Source organism: Carya illinoinensis, chromosome 9 (genome assembly GCF_018687715.1).
Source record: "Carya illinoinensis cultivar Pawnee chromosome 9, C.illinoinensisPawnee_v1, whole genome shotgun sequence".
Classification (NCBI taxonomy): Eukaryota; Viridiplantae; Streptophyta; class Magnoliopsida; order Fagales; family Juglandaceae; genus Carya; species Carya illinoinensis.
In genome coordinates this window covers 36609052-36632066 of record NC_056760.1, presented here as the reverse complement: position 1 = coordinate 36632066, position 23015 = coordinate 36609052, and the positions used below count along the sequence as shown (strand labels likewise).

At 36.1% G+C, this 23015-nt stretch overlaps 2 protein-coding genes across 3 annotated transcripts; both read left to right on the top strand.

Moving 5' to 3' along the window:
* Positions 1 to 308: 308 nt before the first annotated feature.
* On the top strand, positions 309 to 3318 carry LOC122276067 (glutathione S-transferase L3-like). Its single transcript, XM_043085513.1, has 10 exons — positions 309 to 470; positions 624 to 698; positions 816 to 876; positions 1065 to 1151; positions 1454 to 1552; positions 1661 to 1763; positions 1853 to 1929; positions 2164 to 2271; positions 2936 to 3016; positions 3113 to 3318. The coding sequence occupies exons 1-10, from the start codon at positions 460 to 462 to the stop codon at positions 3122 to 3124; spliced, it is 714 nt and encodes a 237-aa protein (XP_042941447.1). The 5' UTR covers positions 309 to 459; the 3' UTR covers positions 3125 to 3318.
* A 4874-nt stretch (positions 3319 to 8192) lies between these two features.
* Positions 8193 to 21133, top strand: LOC122276363 (ecotropic viral integration site 5 protein homolog). 2 transcript variants are annotated; one of them, XM_043086012.1, is made up of 18 exons: positions 8193 to 8458; positions 9143 to 9212; positions 9319 to 9897; positions 9983 to 10129; positions 10253 to 10366; positions 14420 to 14478; positions 14777 to 14843; positions 14994 to 15045; positions 15150 to 15242; positions 15336 to 15419; positions 15532 to 15950; positions 16993 to 17054; positions 17439 to 17508; positions 17871 to 17951; positions 18048 to 18149; positions 19182 to 19306; positions 19917 to 19995; positions 20584 to 21133. In XM_043086012.1, exons 1-18 carry the CDS (start codon positions 8412 to 8414, stop codon positions 20689 to 20691), a joined length of 2358 nt encoding a protein of 785 aa, XP_042941946.1. In that variant the 5' UTR covers positions 8193 to 8411; the 3' UTR covers positions 20692 to 21133. The 2 variants fall into 2 exon arrangements, with proteins under 2 accessions (XP_042941946.1, XP_042941947.1); XM_043086013.1 differs by lacking the exon at positions 8193 to 8458 and adding an exon at positions 8557 to 8913.
* Positions 21134 to 23015: the final 1882 nt, after the last annotated feature.

Sequence of the window (23015 nt, the reverse complement as noted above, 5' to 3'; positions counted from 1 at the left end):
ATAGTACTATTGTATCCATTATTCGTCAAATAAATTTCATATAGAGTCGTGCTACATTTTCGAGTACTAATTTGTTTTCTTTTTAATTTATTATTTTATTTTTTTAAATATTTTATTTAAAAAAATCATAACATTAATAAAATAATACTTCTTTAATTACTAAATTAAAAAAAAATGGATTCATTCGAAACCCATTATTCGGTGAGTATAGCTATTATGTAATGGATAACAGATTTGCACCTGTACGTACCGCATCTATCATTGCTTATTTTCTAATAAATAATAAAGACATAGCGTATCTATACTTGTCAACTCTCTCTGTAACTGTGGCATTGCGTCACTGCTCGCGATTTAAGCCGGCTCCGTAATTGCTATGTAAAGCTTTCACCCCATGGACATAGACGCCATTGCCTACAGATTCGAAAGTAAAAAGCATCTCTAAAATCCACCTTCATCAATATGGCTGCAGTGTAAGTTTTTTCGAAATTCCAGATTTCCCATGGATTTTCAATGTTCTCAGATGCCTTTTTCTTTGGGTTTCTCTGAATTTGTGCATTCTTGTCAAAATTTGTACGAGGGTTCAATTATTTATGTATTTATTTTTATTATCCTGGGTTGTACAGAGGCGTGAAAGTGAATCTTCCGACACCCTTGGATGCCACTTCCGAACCTCCTCCTCTCTTCGATGGAACTACGAGGTTCACTCTGCTCTCCTAGTTGTTGTTGTTCTTATTATTATTATTATTTTGTTTTGGATTTTATGGTTTTTGCACCGTGTGCTAAAATGAACTTGGATTTCTTTGTTATTTTCGAAGGTTGTACATCTCTTACACATGCCCATTTGCACAGCGTGTATGGATCACCAGGAATTTCAAGGTTGTTTTCCTCACTTTGGTCTCTTTGTTCTTCATTTCCTAATTTTAATTTGTTTTCTGTACTCAAATTTTACAGAAGGCCATTTACCCCTTTGGCTTCTTTTGTCCTCTTACTCGTTTTGTTGTTTGTCGGGGGTTTGTTTTTACTTTGAGTTTATGTTTTTGATCGCTGAATGATTCGAGGTGCAGGGATTACAAGACGAGATCAAATTAGTTCCACTTAACCTTGGAAACAGGCCTGCTTGGTATAAGGAGAAAGTCTACCCTGAAAACAAGGTGCCAATATGGAAGAGAATATACCTGTGTAGATTAGTCTTGGATATCTAATGTAGAGTAGTGCTACACCTTTTACGTACAATATTACGTACTGAGTGGCAACTCGATTTTTATAGTTTTTTCTTTTAATTTGAATTTCAAGTTTTGAATTTTAAAATTCGCACCATTTTTAATAACTGAAATATCAGTACGTATGATTATGTAAATAAAATTGTAAGTATAGATGTCATTTTCCATCTAATATATTCTTGATTTAGCTGCTTGATTGAAGTGATTGACTATGGAGTAATGCATATTTACAGGTGCCAGCCTTGGAACACAATGGCAAAGTTATTGGAGAGAGTCTTGATTTAATTAAATATGTAGACAGCAACTTTGGGGGGCCTTCTCTTTTACCTGATGTAAGATTTGAGTAATTCATTTGTGCCCTCGATCAGAAACGTTTGTCTCTGACTCTTTATTTATTTCTCTTGGCCTTTGGACTGAAGTAATTCTGGGAAATGTTATAGGATCCTGCTAAAAGAGAGTTTTCTGAAGAGTTGATAGCTTACACTGACACCTTTAACAAGACAGTGTTTACATCATTCAAAGGAGACACGGTAAAAGAAGCTGGTAAGCTTTAGAACTTATTGCCCTTAATGGAATAATTTTGTGTAGAACCGGAGAAGATCGGATTGACTAAGACCTTGAACTTGCATCAGGTCCAGCTTTTGATCACTTGGAAAATGCTCTACATAAATTTGATGATGGGCCATTTTTCCTTGGGCAATTCAGTTTGGTAAGTTTAATTTTATTTCCTTGGTGCTATAGTGCATACTTTTGGCTTAGGTATGTTCTCACCAAAAAATTGTCAAGATTCAAGATTTATTTTAAAGTATATTCAGCCTACAGAAACTGATCATGCTGATTTACATATGGATAGTGGAAACAAATAGTATGTCCATAAGAACAGTAACGTCTGTGATTTGAGGGTTTGCCATATATCTTTATGATTGGACTGTGTGATCCTCAGGTGGACATAGCTTTCATTCCGTTTGTTGAAAGATTCCAAATCTTCTTATCAGAGGTCTTCAAGTACGACATCACAGCAGGAAGGCCTAAGCTTGCAAAATGGATCGAGGTACGATATATAACCCCATCCACGGGAAATTTCCATTTCGAATTAAGCTTTACTCCTTGAGATATGTCTCTCCCATTGAGTTTGTTTGCTGAATATTGGTGTCAACAACATCTACCTACTACAATAGTTCAGGTAATTAGTTTGTGGAGATAATCCTCTTGATAAAAGAATTGATAAAACTTCCAACTTAAACAAACATGCTACTTCAAGTCTAACTCCTAAACAACAAACAATGAAGCAATTAATGAAATGTTGAGCACATGAGCTGCCAATTGAAGACTCCCAAACCTCCTTTGACTGAATACGCCACCCACCCCCCCCCCCCCCCCCCCCCCCAAAAAAAAAAAAACAAAAAAACCTTGTTTTGGTAGTATCGCGTCTGATTTTGTAGTGTTTGGAACCTAATAGAAGATGAATGATGATTGATATGTAGTCAAGTTCATACCTTTTGTTGGAGATTACCGTTTTGAGTTAATGGAGCCTGAAGCATACCTGTCTACGGAAGCTCAGAAGCAACCCACTACCTGCTGCACCCACAGGGCTCACATGACATACATTTTTGCATTATCTTCTTTGCAGCATTGATTTGAAAGATTAGTGAGTTCCTAATGCATCGAGGTTCTTGGTTCTTGAATGGTTCTTAGTCTTGTTAAACCTTTTGCAGGAGATAAACAAGATTGATGCTTACAAGCAAACAAAGACTGATCCCAGAGAGCTTGTTGAATTCTACAAGGCTCGCTTTCTGGTACTACCTTTTTAGAAAATGTGTTATAAACTTGATTCAGTTTTTGGAAATCAGTTGAACCCCTTCTAATCAATTGAACGTTCCTTTATTTCTCAGGCTCGGCTGTGAACATGCCAGCAAGTCTTTTAGACATAAAGCTAAATAGTGGCATTGCGCCTTTATGCATTGATTCTTAGTATGTAATAGGAATGTCTTGAGTGCGAGTGTACTAGTTAATTATATGGCTACGTGTATGTATCAACGTGCGTTAGTGTGTATGGATTGTTTAAATAAATGGAAATCAGTTGGTAACATGCTAGAAACTTTCTTCTTATTGATGATTATTTTTTTATTTGGGTAATTATGTACATTCGATGCCAACAGAATGGAAATCATTCCGTACCCAAGAAAAGGCATGCAATGGATTTAAGACTTTTAGTACGACCTTTCAATTATCCAATGAAGGGTAGTGCTAATGATTATAACTAGTTTACTTGCCAGAATCACCAAAAAGAGTAAAACAGAGAGGAAGAAGATTGTCTACCTACCATGAACAACCCTTACATAGTTATGGACCCCCTACACAGACTAGTTCGAGATAGTCAATCTCCAGAATGAGAGAAGAAGGTAGAAGAAGAAGACGAGAATTAATTAAAATTGTTCTGATGTATTACTTCCTTTTTACTCCCTTTTTATACTTCATCATCAACGACTTTGTACAATTTTAGAAAGTGAAATACAAAATGCTGCGTATCAGTTTTCTACTTAAACTATTACAACACAGAATATTAAAAACAAAGTCGCTCTACTTAATCCAAACGACACAGCTTGCACATTTATTTCCTCTACTCAAAACGCTGCATTGCACAAAGTAACAGACTTAACTGTCACCTTGCCTGCATACTTCATGATGCTGTTGCATTCCTTGCCACTTCCGTCATCTTCCATGACTCTAGCCCGTGACATATATGCAAGTAGCAGATGAAATTTGTGGATTTCCATAACTCACAGGTCAGTTTTTGTCTACTGGAATATCGACACTATCAACTTCGACACTAGGATTGACTACCAATGATGCATAGAGATGCGATGCCGTTGACCATTAATTGATTTAGATGTGAATTTTTGGGACATTGACCATTAATTGATTTAGTTGTTAGGTTAAACTGTTAAATCGATCAATAGAGAAAAAGCTCAACAGGTGATCTAGTATGAGATTTCTAGTTATTAAAGTCTTCCCGTTATTGTAGACAAGTTGAAATATTAGTATCAAATCAGAAAAGCATGATATCCATGATGGTTCTGAACTCTAGCACAGACATTGCTAAATTTTAAATCAAATATGGGTGAGTCTAATTAATGGGTTCCTTCTAGTTCTAGGCAACATAGATGACTAGGGTTCCTTCTAGTTGTGTCCGATTCGGTTGCCTTTTCTACATAATAGTATGCCATGCCTATCAAGCTGCCTTGTTGAACTGATGGTTTTGAGGACGCACCAAAAACCTCTTTGTGAAATGGAAATATTATAATATCATTTCAATGGAGAATCCAGAAACCACATGAGTGTTTCTGGCCACTACAGAGTATGTAAAGACAGAAAAACTCTATTTACAAGTATGTGTGAATGATGTACCCTACACGCTATTGAGTTAGATTAACAAAATTTTGAAGTTCTCTTTGCAAATTTACCATGGAAGGCCAACGATATGGTACAAGTAGGACACCAAATGATATACATACAAAAGACTTCTTGCAAAACCATGTGCTCACCAATACCCAAAGAAACTTCAAAGTGTCTAGTAACAGTGTACTTTACAATACGAGTGAGTCATTGCTCCATAAATAGCATAGAAAATGAAGCTTAAGGAAGATTTTAACTTTCTAAAGTGCCAAATATTATAGTCAATTGTACCCGAGTTGTTTCGGTGTTTATTTTATTTTTTTATTTTAGAACCTTTTTAAGCCAAACAAGGCCAAGATTTTCATATCCTTTATCAAGTGTTCTTCTATGGTAAGCAATTATTAATATTGATGGTGCTTCAAGAGATAATTTGGAGCCAACTAGCTATGGAGTCTTGATAGGATCCAAGCAGGTTCTTTTCTTTTGGTTTCTCCTCCTATTTGGGTATCGGAACCATTGTTCTTGCTAAATTATTAGCCCTAAATTATGCTTTACTCTATGCTACCCAGCTAAGTGACTAAGATTTTATCTAAGATACTATAGTTGAAAGAAGGATATTAGAGTATGAAGTTTTTCTTTAGAGTGGTCAACTCACATAGGCAAACTAACACCAGTGAGATGTTGAACATTGATGGATTTGTTTCCACAGAATTTATAGTAATTAAGAAGCATGTTGTTGGTTTCTTTGAACAGTTGCTCACCGAGCAAGTGATGTGGAGGCTAAAGCTCAATGGGTTAACTTTTGAGACCATTTTGCAGCAAAATGTTGCTTGGTTGGAGAGGCCCTTTAATTTAATGAAGTGGTGAGACAAATGGTCAAAGACAAAACTCCTGGTCCAAATGGTTTTTTGATGGGTTTCTTTCAATCATGTTGGGAGGTGGTGAAGGATAATTTGATGGAGATTTTCTAGGAATTTTACTTGTTTGGGAAGTTTGAGAAATACCTCAATGCCACTTTTATTGTACTCATTCCCAAGAAGGTTGGAGCTTTTGATGTTAAGGATTTTTGACATATTAGTCTTATGAATGAAGTGTATAAGATTATCTCCAAAGTTCTAGCAAACCACCTGGGGGAGGTCTTGGGGAGGGTTATTTCGAAACCCCAAAATGAATTTGTAGGGGAAGACAAATATTGGATCTACTAATAGCCAATGAATGTTTAGATAGTAAATTGAAACTAGGTGATCTGAGTAATTATATGAGCTAGATATGGAAAAGGCTTGTGATCACGTTAACTAGGATTTCCTAATATTCTTGCTTGGGAGGTGTGAATTTGGAGAGAGAATGTGCTCTTGGATTTGATATTGCATCTTTACAACCAGGTTTTTAGTTTTGATGAGTGGTAGTCCAGTTGGTTTTTTTGATAGCTCTTGTGGTATAAGATAAGGAGAACCTTTGTTCCTGTTTCTTTTGGTCATTGTTATGGAGGGAGCTTAGTAAAATGATGTCTCATATGTTGAATGTGGCTTTATAGTTGGGTTTTCAATTTGTGACATCAATCGTGGTACTCTTAACATTTCTTTTTTATTATTTGCAGATGATACTTTGATAATTTGTGAGGTAAAATTATATGAGATGAAGTAATAGAATAGATTGAATGTTTATTAGTAGGTTGGAAGACATTGTATTTGTCAAAAGATGGTAGGACCACATTAATCAAGAGCATTATGTCTAATTTATCAATTTATTTCTTATTTTTCTTCTCATTTCCAGCGAGTGTTGCAATCCAAATTGAGAAACTTGTGATTTCCTTTGGAGCCGATTGGGAATTAGAAATTTGAGGATATCTAATCGGGTACTTATTGGAAAATGGTTGTGGTGTATAACATAGAGAGTGAGCTTTATGGAAGTTGGTAATTGATTTCAAGTATGAGCATGTTTTGCCCGCGCCGGGGGGGGGGGGGTGTTGGGAGCCCAAGCGGTTCATGGAGTAGGAGTTGTTAAGCACATTTGACGACTTTGAGTTTTTTGTTTGACATGGAAGATGGATCCAGAGTAAAATTTGAGTATGATTTATAGTGTGGAGAGAGATCCCTTGTGGACACATTTTCTACAGTTTTCATGATTGTGTGAAAATGAAGCATTAGTACCAGAACTAACAGAGATATATGGTGGTTTAATCCAATGGAACGTGAGATTTTATGAGGGTGGTCCATGATTGAGAAGTTGGTAGCTTTATTGATTTTTCAAATTCTTGTACACCATGAGAGTGGGAACTCAAGGAACTGACAAGTTAGGGTGGATACCCACTAGAAAAAGGTACTTTTTGTGTTTGATCCTTTTATAAAACATTCACAAATTCACAATATAATCACTTTCCATGGAGAAGTATTTAGAGAAATAAGCCATATCTCAAGGTAGTGTTTTCGCTTAGACAATTTCTTTGGGCGACTATGGATAACTTACGAAAATTTCGAGTAATTGTTATTAGACTAGTGCTGTATGTGCAGAAAGAATGGCGAGATTGATGATAATCTTTTATTGCATTGTGAGGCCACCAGATCGTTATAGGACAATGTCTTCAAAAGATTGGAGTTAGTCTAGGTTATGTCTGCTACTTTGGTCGAGCTTCTAGCCAACTAGAAGAATTTGAGCAGTATTCCACAAATCACAGTTGTGGAAGATGGTTCCTCTATGTATTTTATGGTGCTTATGGAAGCAGTGAAATGATCCAAGTTTATTCCTTTGGGCTAAAGCTGTATATTTCAATGGTCTAGATTTTCATAATTTTCTTGTTTTCATTTCTCCCTCCTAATTATGTTAACTCTTGTATACTTATGTGTACTCAAGTTATGTCTATATTTATTAATATAATCTGTTACTTATCAAATTTTTTTTTTTTTTTTTTTTGATCTTTATATGACTCGAATTAGTATAGGCCTTGCCTGCTTTCAATAGAGCTTGTTTCGGGATTTTTTTTATAACCCCGTGCTCTTTTTTTATAGGTAGTATTTTTCATCAAAAGTGAGAGTTAATTAATAAAAAAAATGTAATTATTGAATATAAATAGAATAGAGATACCCAATATTCCTAGCTTAATCTTTATTTGCATAACAATTTGTGATAAGTTGACCTTGAGTTACCTTATCATTAGTCCCTCACAAATAAATATGATTACCCTTAAACTCATCGCACATGTCCTTACTAATGTAGTTAGTGAGATATTGTGTCAACCGTTGATACTAAAGCTTTAAAATTTTTAAATTTAAAAAATAAAAAATATAAATATATAAAATAAATCCGACCCCTTCAAAGAATCTATTAGATAAATATTAAATTTTAACTCATATACAAAAAATATTATATATCGTCACTTTTATATATTTTATTAATATGATTAATTATGTTTTTATTTAATATAAAATAATTATTTTAATTAATTATATTAATAAAATATAAAAAAAATATATGCAAAAGTGCTTTGTGGATCGTAACTCATTTATTTATCCAACAACATTCTAAAATTTACTAGTTAGGTAAGATCCACATTCCACTCATCCAGATCCCATCCGGTCTGTCATTAAGCACGTGAGCAATAGCACCCACCTGAAACGACTAAACAAGCGCTCGGATTCGAAATGTACAGGGAACCGGCCCCCCAAGCCTGGCAGAGAAAGAACGGATTGAAGAGTTCGTTGCAGTTAGCAGAAGTCAAAGGAGCAGCCTTTAGATCCTCCTTATCCAGCGGCCCAAACCCTAATCTCTCTCTCTCCCTCTCAAGTTCACCACCCGAGGATGACGGAGCTTAACTTCAGTTTCATCCACAATCTCGAGCCCAGGAGGTATCATACTTTCGCACATGCATATCTGCCGCACACTTTTCAGCTTCTCGTCTATCCACGCGTCCTTAAACCCCAAGTTTCCTCGCATTATTTGAACAAAATTTGACAGATTCTTTGTCTTAGATGCTACTCTCTCTGATGCGACCACTCCTCGATTATCATTTTTCCATAACGATATTTCGCGATGATCGCGTTCTTCTTGATGCAGAGTTTTTTTTTTTGGTCTTTAATTGAATTATATTTGAAGTAAAGTTTTGGGATTTTGAGCAAATTAGAATGGACTAGAGTGATAGGCATGGTGGATATTAATTAAATAGCTGTGAACTGTGATACGAGGCCATAGTATGCTTAGTTTGGTGTAAAGCAAATGAAAGCTATGGGCGGTAGAACTGCAAGTACTTTCGAAGTATGTTGTTGTCCTTTGTGAGTAAACGTAAGTTGGGAGTTGATTCCAGGTAAGTAGTTAAATTGGCCGCTCTTATGATTATTTTTGTGTAGTTTTACTTTTGCATGATCATCAAACTTTTGGATCTTTTTTTTACTGGCCCTGTTTCATAATTCATGACGTCTGTAATGTTGAATCCTTGTTTATTTATTTATCTTTTTTACGTTTAATTTTATAGCTTAAGGTTGGGATTGTGGAGATTGTGTATATAAGAAAGACCAAAACGTTTTTGTCAACAGGGATGCTTACGGGTTTGCTCTGAGACCTCAACACGCCCAAAGATATATAGAGTACGCTAATATCTACAAGGTATCTACCATTAAAGTTTTTCTTTCTAATACTAGTTAGCAGAGTCTCATCCGCACCCTTCTCTGAAACTGTTATACTCTATCTGAAAATAATTGTGTGGTACCAGGAGGAGGAAGGTGAAAGATCGGATAAATGGAAAGACTTCCTTGAACAGCTAGCACAATCTCCTCAACCGTGCTCTTCTGAGGAGGAACCTAAAGAAACATTACAGGTTGATGCTACTGAGTGCAAAGCAGAGACCATTTCTGAGGGGATCAACGAAGTTGATGCTTCAATTGGCAGGAATTTTACCTCTGATGGTTCGAACGAAAGTGATCCCAAAGAAGGGGCACCTCTTTCAAAAGAAACAAAAACCCAAAAGGTCCAAACTTGGACTGAAATAAAACCATCCCTTGGTGCCATCGAAAATATGATGACTTTCCGAGTCCAGAAGAGAAAGAATATGATAGATGAGCGAAAAAATGTAAGGGGGGACCATCTTCCGTCTATAGAAGAGACAGAACCCTCAGGAGGGGCTTCTGAAGAAGAATTGGAGGGTGTTAATAAGACATTGGATGATAATGTGAATGCTGTGACGTTAGAAAATGCTGCATTTGATGAGGTCTCTCCCAAACAGTTATTTCCTTGGATGGAAGAATTAGAGTCCCTTGTCCGTGGGGGAGTACCAAAGGATCTCAGGGGAGAGGTATAGTTAACACTGTTAAGTTCATATGTTATCCATAATTATGTTTGTGAAGAATTGCAGCCCCTGTACAATATTGCCATTACAGGTTTGGCAAGCCTTTGTAGGTGTGAAGGCACGACAGGTGGAGAGATATTACCAGGATTTGCTGGACCAGGAAGGAATTGATGGTGAAAGCAAAGATCATGATGAGTCATCTGGTGTACCCAAGAAATGGAAAAGGCAGATTGAGAAGGTCATTAGATGCATGCGCCTTGGACTTTATCGTTCAGTGTTTTCATTTTGTAGGTGCTACATCTTTTGCTTTGTATTGTAATTTGGGTATCTCCCTAGACTAACTTTTATTTTCTGTTTGTAGGACATACCACGGACATTCCCAGGACATCCTGCTTTGGATGAAAATGGTAGGGATTCCTTAAGGCGTGTACTTCTAGCATATGCTCGACATAACCCCTCTGTTGGGTACTGTCAGGTAATTGCGTTCCTTTGAGTTCCTACTTTGTGAATTTACCTATTATATGAAGTAGTTGCTCTTAGTGCACCCAAGTTTGCATAAACTTACTTTCCATGGGGCAGAGTAAAACCCAAATCCCAAGCTCCATTGCAGTTGCCTATTTTTGGAGAATGTTTCCTAGAGCCCCTGCTTGATTCATACTTTCTTTTTTGGAAAAACTCTCTCTCTCTTCCAATTTTCAGTTCCAATCTCACTTGCTTTGTTTCATTTACTTTATGTAAGTTTTGTATAAAGGGTGATCTACAATGTAGAGAATCTCCATGAACAATGGTTCTGATCTGGGGTTTTGGTGAGACTCAAACTCCTTTAAGTAGTTCATAAAATTCAGCAAACTAAATTACATAGTTACATAAGGAATTTGTTCGTTATGGGATTTCGTCTTTGAATTGGGTAATACAAAAGGTGAAGGAAATCCAGCAACATGTTGGGATTTCTTGTGTTGGTTTTGAGAACCAATTCATAGCACTACTCACTGTCATTGAGGCAGGATAACTCCTTGTAACAAAATCAGGCTCAAAAAGCAATAGACAGCTAAAGCACATGACATAGTGAATCAATTACGATGTAAAAGAAGGTGGTTGTTCAAAGTTCAAAGAGAGAGGGTTGCTTTGGTGGCTTCTACCTCAATATAAAGCCTAATATCGGATCTTGGAATGTTTGGGGATTGAATGAGGCCAATAATTGCCACGGTGGGGTTCTCTGATTTTATATTTGAATGGAACCTCATGTATATTTTTTGTAAGGGTGGGGCATACACATGTTCAGACATTTGGGTTTGGTCTAGATTGGATAGATTTTTAATTTCTATTACTTGGAAGGTGTATGATCTAGAGCTATGTCAAAAAAGACTCTCGGCTATGTTCATATCATTTCCTGATCTTGTTGGATTGTGGAGATATTTAAGGGGTTTAGCAAGGACACATTTTGTTATTCGGGTTGGGTTTGTGTTGGCTAATTGATGACCCGAACAATGCTAACAACCCAAAACAAACCTGGTTGACCCGATACGAGTTGACACCCCTAGGGGAAGGATGATATTTTTTTGATAAGTAGGGGAAGGATGATATTTTTGAAGGTTTTCCAAGAATTCTTCTTGGTCGGGGGGTTTGAGAAAAGTATCAATGACACCCTTAATGCTTTCATCCCCAAAAAAGCTAGGCGTTGGAATGTTAAGGACTATCATGCTATTAGGGCTTGTTTGGGAAGTAAGATGATCTCATTTCATATCAAAACTTCTCAAAGTTTCCTTCCAAAACATCACTCAAACACAAACATTTTTAAATTTCAAAATTCAACTTTCTTATTTAATCATTACAATTTTCCCAAACTTCCAAACAGAACACAAAAAACAATTTTAATTTTTCCAAATTTAAAAACAAAATAAGATTAAAAAAAATCTATTATTACAATATTTTAACTTTATAATATTTTTATTCAACTTTCTCTCTCTTCTTTTCCAAAACCCAATAAAACATCTTAACTCAACCATTGCACTACTATTCACAAAATTATCGTCTCATCTTACTTTTCAAACATGCCCTTAGTCTTGTTAATGGGGTGCATGAGATCGAAAGTCCTGGCTAACTGCTTGAGCGAGGTCTAGGGAAAGATTGTATTGAAGCCCCAAAATACATTGCTAGAGGAAGAAAAATCTTGATTTCGATGTTCATTGCCAATGAGTGTTTGGATGGCATAATAAAATCTGGTGGACCAGGTATATGGTGCGAGCTGAATATGGAAAAGGCCGTTCGCTTGGGCAATCCTGCATTACTTTCATGGATTGTAGTGAAGCCACAAAATACATTTGTTAGAGGAAGAAAATTCTTGAATTCAATGTTCATTGCCAATGAGTGTTTGGATGGCATAATAAAATCTGGTGGACTAGGTATATTGTTCGAGTGAATATGGAAAAGGCTGTTTGCGTCAATTGGGAGATCCTGCATTACTTTCATGGAAGGTGTGGACTCAGGGAAAAATGGTGTTCTTTGATGATGTATTGCAGTTCCACAATTCTGTTCTCCGTTTTGGTGAATAACTCTCTAGTTGGCTTCTTCAATAGCTTGTGTGGATTAAGGCAGGGTGATCATTTGTCATTGTAATGGAAGTCTCTAGTAGAATGATCTCTGCAATGGTTGGTGGTGGTTTTATTTTAGGATTCTTGATAGAAGATCTCAATTGGTGTTCTCTTAAAGTTTCCCATTTATTGTTTGTCAAGGATACTTTGATTTTTTTTTTTTTTTTTTCCCAAATGGAGCAAATCCAAATTCGCTCACTAAGGGCACTTGTCCTTTGTTTTGAAGCTGTTTTTGGATTAAAGGTGAATTTATCGAAGTTTGAGTTGGTTCCAGCCGGAATGTCCTTAATCTTTGGAGTTTAGCTAATATTTAAGGTATCGTCCCTACCGACAAAGTATTTGGCCTCCCCCCCAAGAGTTACCTTCAAGGCCAAGTCTATATGGGATGAATTGTTTGAGAAGATTGGGCATAGTTTGGCATGTTGGACAAGGTTTTACCTGTCAAAAGGGGGTAGGACCATCTTAGTTAAGAGCACTTTGTCCAATCTGCTTGCTTGCTTTTTATCTTTGTTCCCTTACCTACTGGTGTGGCAAATCACATATAGAAGGTCCAATGTGACTTCCTTTGTAGTGGATTAGGTGATGAGGTTAAATTTCGCTTACTCCAATGGGGCAAGGTATGTACCCCTAATTCTTATGAAGGGTCTGGGATCCACAACTTAAGTATGTATAATTGTGCTCTCCTTGGTAAATGGTTGTGATGATATAACAATTAAAGGGTGGCTTTGCAGAAAATGGGGATAAATTTTAAATATGGGGAGTTTTTTATTTTTTTATTTTTTGTTGGGCCCCCGGGGCCGGGGGGGGATGTGGAGCTCTGAGGTACAAGGAGCTTATGTGGTGGGGCTATGGAAGAACATTAGGAAGCGATGGGGGGTCTTTTCTCACCACATTAGACTTATAGTGGGGAGTGGTTCCAAGGTCAAATCTTGGCATGATATTTGGTGTGGAGATTACTTTTTTTTAATGCATTATTTCTATGGGAAAAAGCTATTGACTTCAATAGGCTTGATATCCATAATTTCCTTCCATTTATTTCTTCCTGTTAACTGGGTGTATTCTCTTGTATACTTTGTATGTACATAGGCTATGCCTACTCTTCTATTTGAATGAATACAATCTTTGACTAAAAAAAAAAAAAAAATGATAGTTGGCCCTTAGGACATGAACTCGTTTGATCCTTTTTTTCATTATCGATGCCAGCATCCCACATTATGAACTCGTTTGATCTTCTTGATTTAATGTGTTTCAGAGTGGTGAATCAAGTTTGTAAAGTCTTCTCTTGGTCTTTATATTTTTTGATTTGATATGTTTCCCTTACCTTCTTTGGTTGCTCGACTGGATGTTTCAGATTTCCCTTTGAAAATAAAACTTAGAATCATGGGCATGGCATAAGTTATGCAACAATATAGAATTAGTAATTTCCTTGTTTGGGCCAACCTTTTACTATCTTGAATTAATGTGAAGCTTTGTGTTAATGAAAGATTTTATTACGTTTAATATCCATATTAAAAAACTCAAGGACATGGTAGAATTTTCTGTCGAGGCTCATTGGCTCTCTTTTTATTCTTTAGTCTTACTGCTGCATTTGTTTTGTTTGTTTGCATTTTTTAATGTCAATGTATGGTGGGTTATGCCATGCAGCCAAGTGACTGGGTGAGTAAACTTGGCATGGTTGTGATGTTTGCACAGATTTTGTTAGGGTTTTTGACAGAAGCCTAATGAAAGGACTGATTTGTAATTGTGTGAAACTTGAGGGAGTATTGTTGTTGGAGTTGGAAATCTAGGGAGCGATTTTAATCCCTTGAAAATGCAAGTAATAATTTTGAATTTACTCTGAAGGAAAAGAAATGAAGGGAAAAACCACTTAAGTATTCATGTAACATCGCAACACTTTGGAAGTCCCTTGAAGTTATTAACACTTGTCTTACATGCAGGCGATGAATTTCTTTGCTGGTTTACTTTTACTTTTGATGCCTGAAGAAAATGCCTTTTGGTACGTTTGATTTTTTTTTTTTTTTTAATGAAACTTGAATGATTTCTCCAGAACCCATGCTTGGTTGTTTTTTTTGTTTTGTTTTTTTTTTTGGGGGGGGGGGGGGGGGGGGGGGGGGAATTATGTAATAGGATTTCTTAAGAGTTCATGTCAAAATGCATAATCTTTCTGTTGCTGCTTGCTTTTGCCTTTTTTTATAATTGAATTAAGGAAATTTTAATATATTTCTATTCACAAACAGGCAAACTTATAGCTGGGGTAGCCTATGAATTGATTTTATTTTCACGGAATCTTTCAGGACTTTGGTAGGCATTCTTGACGATTATTTTGATGGCTACTATACAGAGGAAATGATTGAATCTCAGGTGTCAAGCTCAACATCCAGAGTTTTTTTTTATTTATCTTTGATTGAATTCTGATTTAGCATTTTCTACACTCATTTGGACATTCATGGATCCTGTTTTTACAAATAACTCTTTCAAGTTACATTCAGATGATATCTTCTGCTTTGTCAGGTGGACCAACTTGTTTTTGAGGATCTGATGCGTGAAAGATTTCCTAAATTGGGTTTGTCAATTTAACATTTTCTGTTTTGATGATCCTCTTTTGTGATTATCGTCCCTCGAAGCAGTGTGGGTGGTTTTTTTATTCCACTTATGCCTCTGGTGCAGTTAATCATCTGGATTACTTGGGAGTGCAGGTAGCATGGATATCTGGACCCTGGTTCTTATCCATTTTTGTCAATATGCTTCCCTGGGAAAGTGGTATGGTTTATGTGGTGTGCATTTACAATATTGACTTTTGAACTGTTTGGTTATAAGACACACTTATCTTCTGATGAGTAACTTTGTTTACAGTTTTTCGGGTTTGGGATGTGCTTCTTTTCGAAGGAAATCGCGTGATGCTGTTCCAAACAGCACTTGCGTTAATGGAATTATATGGTACTAGGATGGCTGTTTGTGATTTGTGTGAAGTCGCATGCGATGAATTGTATTTATTGCTGATTTGGTGGTTTAAAAGCAATGTAATTTTCTTGTACGTGATTTTATGTAGGTCCTGCATTAGTCACGACTAAAGATGCTGGAGATGCAATTACTTTGTTGCAATCCCTTGCTGGTTCAACATTTGATAGCAGTCAGCTTGTCTTGACTGCTTGCATGGGTTATGTGGCTGTGACTGAGGTTAGATTGCAAGAACTGAGACAAAAACATCGACCAGCTGTACTAGCAATCGTGGAGGAAAGATCAAAGGGGGGTCGAATTTCAAAGGACTCCAAAGGGCTTGCATCTAAGCTGTATAGTTTTAAACATGATCCTGGATCACTTGTAGAAGAAAAGAAATCCAGGGAAGGCAGTGATAATCTGGAAGATGCAGATAAATCTCCTTTGTCACTTTCCACTAATTTGGATGAGTTGCTTAATAGCCTAAGTGGTGATTCAGATGTAGATTCTCTACCAGATCTTCAAGAGCAGGTAGCTTTCTCCATCTTTTTATTTATTTTTTCGGTATGTTGTGCCTGTTTGATTTCTTAATCCCATAATATATAGTGGACACCGTGGTTGCTTTATTAATCTTTTGAGGTCCTTGGGTAATAGATTATTTTAGTCTTCTTGCACCTTGTTCATTTTGACTTGTTCTGGTATTAGTAACTGCCCCTGTTTTGTTACACATGGATTGCTAGAATTCTAAGTCACGGTGGCTTTGGAGATAATCTTTTCTAACATAGTAGTAATTTCATTGCTTACCGGTCCAGGGGAAGGTTATTTTTAAACTCTAAAATGAAGAGAAAAGAAAAAGCAGCTCCAATCCCCTGAAACATAATTTTAGTGTTTCAGAGATTTTTCTGTGCCATTTTCCATTATTATACTACACTCTTTCCTCAATCCATTATTATACTACTCTCTTTCCTCAAACCTATGGGGTCACGGCTGTAACTAGATAGCCACCATCATAAACAATCCACCAGCACCATAAGCCGTCTTTATTTTGAATGGTTTATTTTCAAATACAAACTTTTATGTATGTATGTACATAATTATTTTAACCAATGAGCATTTAAATCATATGACTTGTAATCTTCATATCCATCAAATTAAACCTTTAATGGGTCTAAATACTTGGTACGATATATTTTTGGAGATCCACTATATTTTATTTTTGCTGAAAAGTTATTCTTCCTACACAATTGCTACATTATTGGATAATTACCTATTGCTTGATCTTCAATTCAAGCATTTCATCTATGAGTTGCCACCCTCTTTGATATAGGTTCCCAATCTTTTTGTAGCTTCCTTCCACAACTCAATTGCTTAACTGAATTTCTACATTAATAATGAGTGCATTGTTTGGAGGGACAATTGCTATGCATTGTTATCTGATAAGACTCACTATTTTCAAAGAATTCTTTACGTATTTATCCATGGTAACCTAATGCAATTCACCTGTTAATAGTTACTAGTAAGTGATCCCTGTGCAACGCCTTTTAAATTCCAATCATTAACAGCTTCTGTGCAGGTGGTTTGGTTGAAGGTTGAATTATGCAGGTTGCTGGAGGAGAAAAGAGCAGCTGTACTCAGGTACTTCCTATATGCTGTGTAGTTTATGTATCTTTCAATGACCAAATCAAATAAGTAAAGCAGCTCATTTTATTTAGTAATATGACAAAGTAAGAGTGACTTGACTTGTAAAAGATCTAGTCTATATGGTCATAGGCCAAACAGGGTTCATGGGTGGCCTAGCCAAGGCCAACCAACTAGTTTCTGCATTTAAGAGGTTCATGGACCCAGATTTGAGAGTGTCGGAGGATTTCATTGCATTTAGCCGCCTTGATACCTTTTCAAAGGTTGTCTAGCGAAACTATAGGTTATCAATTGACTTATTAATAATATATGAAGATGTTGAACCTGGCTTGTGAAAGGTACTAATTTAATTTAAATGTATGGCTACTATTCCTTTTTCAGGGCTGAGGAGCTGGAAACAGCACTTATGGAGATGGTCAAACAAGATAATCGACGGCAATTGAGTGCAAGGGTATATTTAGACGATCATTATTGCTGTAGTTTGTATCACAAGTCACTACCAATTAGTGTTGTAGATCCATTGACCACAAAAATGCTGCAGAAGACTTGTTCATGATTTAATTTATATTTTTGCTTCTCACTCATAAAAAATAAATTTTATATTTTTGCTTCTGCTTCATCAATTCATCTAGTACTGATGGAAATGAAAAATAACAACTTCATGTACGACTGGGATCATTTTATCATCTAATATGCTTTTCATTGTCTCCTTTACATGGGAACTAGCTCAGTCTCCAAGTGCTATAAATTCCATAAAAACTCTTTTCAGCCAACTTGTTTACAAGGTCTAAAATTTGTTATATGATCTCTCAGGTCGAGCATTTGGAGGGAGAGATAGCGGAGCTAAAGCAAGCCCTTTCTGAAAAAAGAGAACAAGAAGCTGCAATGCTGCAGGTTCAAATCAATTCTGATGTTTTTAATTGCAAAAGAATGATCTATACTTTGCCCGTGAGTCTTGTTGCAATTTTTATTTACTGTGGAATTTCATAGGTTTTGATGCGAGTAGAGCAAGAACAAAGGGTTACTGAAGATGCTCGACTAAGTGCGGAGCAAGATGCAGCTGCTCAGAGATATGTTGTACATGTTCTTCAGGTTCTTTCTTTCTCTTTTAGATCAGGAGGCATTCTGTTCACCAAGGTTATAATCTCAAAATTTTTTTCAACCTCACATGGTTATATCCATCCATATCAATGTTAGAACACTAACAGTTCAATCATTTGAGCACCATTAATTCTACATATTGCTTTATTCAATTACAATTCACTATTCTTGATCTTGGTCAGGGTCATTTCATGTAGCGTATGTTTCCAGTTCTCAACATTTTGCTCCTACTTGTTGTCCAACCTGCCATTTTGTACGTAGGCCCTGTGTTAGTACATAAAAAGATGAAAATCTAATTCAGGCAGTATTTTTAACTGAACAAGGGGCTTCGCAATCTGCTAGAGTATCATTTTCGTTGCTGTGATAATGAACCTTGGTTGGACAATATTTCTCGCTTCATGGCCCTAACTTTTTACTTTTTACTTCTCACTATAATGGAGTTTTGTTGTGCTGAGTTCTGACATGCACTTTTTTTTAACACTTTCTTTTGTTTTAGTATTTCTAACATACTATTCGGTTATTTAGTTTCTCTAAATTTCTAGAAGTTCATTTTAATGAGATGGCTGGATCATTCTGTATGGTTATTCATTTTCTTTTCCTTCACCACCATCAGTTTGAACATCTTGCAAAACATCTACCCCTCTTTCCCAAAATAGGCTTTTTGGTCTAAATGTTATGATCCCTTATTGGATCACTCATTTAATTATAAACATTTCTAAATGATATAATTATCACAGAATAGTAGGAGGTGCAATTAATTTTCTCAAATACCTTTCATTATATATTAAAGTGAGCAAGGCTTTTAATACGAGCTTTCTGTCTTTAATTATTCTTTTTTGAAAAGCATGACGGTAGTTTAGAAAAATCTATAGTATTTCTCTTTTTGGAATGTAAATATTTTTTTTGGACATTGAGGAAAATATGACATTAGAATTGGTACGTAGAGAGTATATTCAGCTTGGTATTATTATATTAGATGAGTCACGATTAATCTATTCTCTACGTGATGATACATATACACAGGAAAAATATGAGAAGGCAATGGCTTCTCTTGCTGAGACGGAGAAGAGGGTGGTTATTGCAGAATCAATGCTGGAGGCTACCTTGCAATATGAATCTGGCCAATCTAAAGCACAATCTTCTCCAGGGTATATGAAGATCTCTTGGCATCAAATTTATAGTTCTGCATGCAGTTTTATCCCTTGTAATCAAGATTTTTGGTAGTTGATGATTAATTCTAAGCACACGTATGGAGGAAAAGTTTGGGGGCTGAATAAGAAAAACTATGACCAACACTTTTCACAGCACTTATCATTATAGAACTGGCCAGCTATTAACTATTGGTTAACAATAGTAATAAGAGTAATGCTAGAATGGGTTGTACAAGTGCTGAGCACTCATTTTGAAAAAGAGCGGGTATACTTTCAAAAAATTAATCTTTTCATACGAGTCTCATATTTACTCATTTTTTTCAAAAAGAGTGCGTGGCGCTTGTGTACTTGATGACTACAAATATCATTTCTCTAGTAATAATAATGACAATAATAATACTTTCCAACTATCTAAGAGCTCTAGGACTTGCGTACATTATGTGGCCTAGCCTTAAGTTTGCTAAACATGTTATTTGTTGCATTCCAACATCAGGGTTAAAGAAGGGTTTTTTTTTTCTGTGTACATGAACATTAATCTATTGTTTCTTTGGCGTTCATATGCTTCTAGATGATGTTGATGCCTTATAAATGTAGTTTGCTGCTGTAGGGCTGTGCGTAACCAAGACACCCCCACAAGAAAGGTGGGTTTACTGTCTTTTGGACTTGGTTGGCGTGACAGAAACAAGGTAAAATTTTGTAATTTCGCCTACTTGATCTCTTGGTGTTTGACATGCAAATCTTGCGTTATCAAGTTTAATGGGGTCTGCTGGATCTACTTAAAAACATTCACCAAGCGATCATAAGACATTTTGACAAGCATTTCTTTTACTTTACTTCAATTACAAGTACTCTATTCAACTATTTTTTTTTTACCATGGCATTATGTAAGTTACCAAGTCCAGTTCGTGTTTTCCAATTTCCCAGTAGGCAGTGCTCTTCTTAATGTTAGAGATAATATCAAATCAAGAATTTAATTTGATAATTAGATTTGATTTTTCATAGTTATCAAATCATTTGATTTGATTTTCATAATGATCAAGATATTTACCTTATCTCATCTCTATGTGATTTCCTTATAAATAGGAACCTATATTTTGTATTCAAACACACTTGAGAGTAGTAAAGATGTAGCCGTCAAAGTCTCTCTTCCCCATCTCCTCCTCTCCATCTCAATTTCTATAATATTTTATTTTTTCTATCACTTAATTAGGCATGCTGCTAAACCTAATTGTGCTTCATATTGTTTGTAAAACTTAAATGCATTCCTTTATCAGGGTAAACCATCTAATGCTCAGGAGTCTAGTGAAAGTAAATCCGCGAATGAGGGGACAGGCTCAAACTCTTCAGGGAAAGAAAACAAAAACGAGGAGCAGGAATCATAGTGGGGAAATGATGTAGACTTGGTGCAAATGCTCTCTTCTACTTGGCTCGTGCCACCCAGGTACTCTTGCTTCATGATGGTTCTGTAAAATCACTACCTTATAAAATATTATGTATTACACCCGCATGCCCCCATCTCATCCTACCGTGTTAGATATGTTTTTAATCATCAACCCTTAAATTTATTGTTTTGAAAATAGTTGACATGAGGATTGATGTACAGTGATCCATCAACACAGTAGGATAAGAATGGGATGGGGTTGTAGTATATAACATAAGTCGGTTATTGTATCATGCTTATGGTGGCGGCTGGGTGAGGGATCCACATATCTGTACCATTGTCCATTTAAACAATACATTGGTTAATTTTTCTTTTTCCTTTTCACCCCCTTTTGTTGCCTGCCAAGTCTAAGCATATAATTAAATTCATTTGTTATTCACTCATTTATTATATCACCACCAGCCTAGAAATGAAATTTCATCTTTCTCAAATGCTTGCATCATTGCTTTCCTTTTACTTGCTATTTCTTACTCTCAAAATTAAATGCACTTATCGCAAGCAGAGCGATATTTTTCATATCAACATCAAGGATCCTAGGATCAGTTTGATGGATCAAACTTGCTGGAAAAGATTATTGTAAGTTGTTATGGAAGATGGATCCAATCCACTTCTAGCAAAAACCTTTACCGCAAGGTATGTGTTAATCTCTATAAAAATAAAAAATAAAAAAAAGTAAAGGAAATAAATTTTTTTAATTAGGATCAAATTCATTTCGTCCAAACCGAGATCTATTCGATACGTAATTCAACTATCTCACTGAACCAAGGGGTTGGTTTTCAATCCTTTTTTTTTATAAGTAATATTAAATTTTATTAATGAGAAGAAGGCATAAGCCAGGTACACTGGAAGTATACATGTGAATACACCGTTTTAAGAGGTAGAAAAAGTTACAAGGAAATCATGGAAGCTGAGACCATTGAACTCTAAAGTCATGGCCCACAAAAATAAAGTTTTCCATAAAAAACTCCTAAATTCGTCTATAGATCTTTCCTGGTCCTCAAAAAGCCTATTGTTTCATTTGCTCCAGATGCACCCTAAGATACAGATGGGGGCCATTTTCTATAGTGCTACAATCTGCGCTGTCCCTGATATCCCTCTCCAACTTGCCAATAATTCAGCTATCCTTCTCGGCATTGTCCATACTAACCCCATCCTGCTAAAGAAATGATTCTAAGTGTCCCTAGCAAAATCACAATGCAGGAGGAGATGATCTACTGTTTCCACACTCTTTTTGCAAATACAGCACCAATCTATCATTATAAGACCGCGTCTTCTTAAATTATCAATGGTTAAGATTTTCCCAATGGCTGCTGTCCAGACAAAGAATGCCGCCTTGGGAGGTGCTTTATTCCTCAATATACTCTTCCACGGGAAGTTAGGCAAAGGTGAGGCTGCAAGAATCGCATAATAAGAGTCTCCCGAGAATTTTTCTTTTCGAGATGCACACCAAACCAGCTTATCATCAATTAAAGCATTAGGGGAGATGTTACGAAGTAGGTTAAAAAACTCTACCAGCATGTTTACTTCCCAGTCATGAGCCTCTGGTTTTCAATCCTAACCTAGATGGTTGTAAGTTGAGCTTATTGGATGACAATGACTAGGAAGGAACCTCCCTCAATGAAGAGTTTGATTTTAATTTTTTTTCCCCTTTGCATATTATTGGCTTCTCTGATAGTTAGAAGGGTGGCTCTAGCCTGTGAAATTGTAGGGTCAAATGGAAAATGCTTCCTCGTCCATGCGTTTTTTAATTTTCCCAAGATAGTTCTGCTATTATTGTGCTATTAAGACTGGAGAAATATTTTGCTACCACCCAATCAAAGTTCATTTTTATGTGATCAGAGGGGGATCCCACTCTAGTATTATTTTTGGGGATTAGTTTTCATGCTAAACTTACAGGTGTTTCAAAGCCTTTTTATTATGAAAAAAAATCTATTCATCATCTATTTTCTCAGCATCTCATGATGTGGTATTAGATGATAGATTCACAAGTAAAATATAGTAAATAGTTTCCAATACTCTAAAGCCATATTATGGGATGATGAGAGGATGATGAAAATTAGAATGATGGGTAGCATTTACTCGTTATGACTATAGATGAAGTACAAGGCCAATTTTATTGGTCGAGATTGAAAAGAGATGTTGCCAAGTTAATTGGTCAATGCCCCACCTCCCAATCTGTCAAAAAGATAAAAAGCGCAATACAAGTTTGTACACTTCACTCCCAATGTCCGATTGTTCTTTGCAGCCTCACTATGTGGACTTTGT

Bases quoted from the DNA above. Each gene is read 5' to 3' on its own strand.
- LOC122276067 (XM_043085513.1), top strand. The intron at 699-815 runs GTTCACTCTGCT...TTATTTTCGAAG, and splicing joins CTCTTCGATGGAACTACGAG to GTTGTACATCTCTTACACAT. The intron at 1,152-1,453 runs GTGCCAATATGG...GCATATTTACAG, and splicing joins AAGTCTACCCTGAAAACAAG to GTGCCAGCCTTGGAACACAA.
- LOC122276363 (XM_043086012.1), top strand. From the start codon at position 8,412: ATGACGGAGCTTAACTTCAGTTTCATCCACAATCTCGAGCCCAGGAG. The intron at 14,844-14,993 runs GTGTCAAGCTCA...CTGCTTTGTCAG, and splicing joins AGGAAATGATTGAATCTCAG to GTGGACCAACTTGTTTTTGA. The intron at 17,952-18,047 runs GTTCAAATCAAT...GGAATTTCATAG, and splicing joins AAGAAGCTGCAATGCTGCAG to GTTTTGATGCGAGTAGAGCA.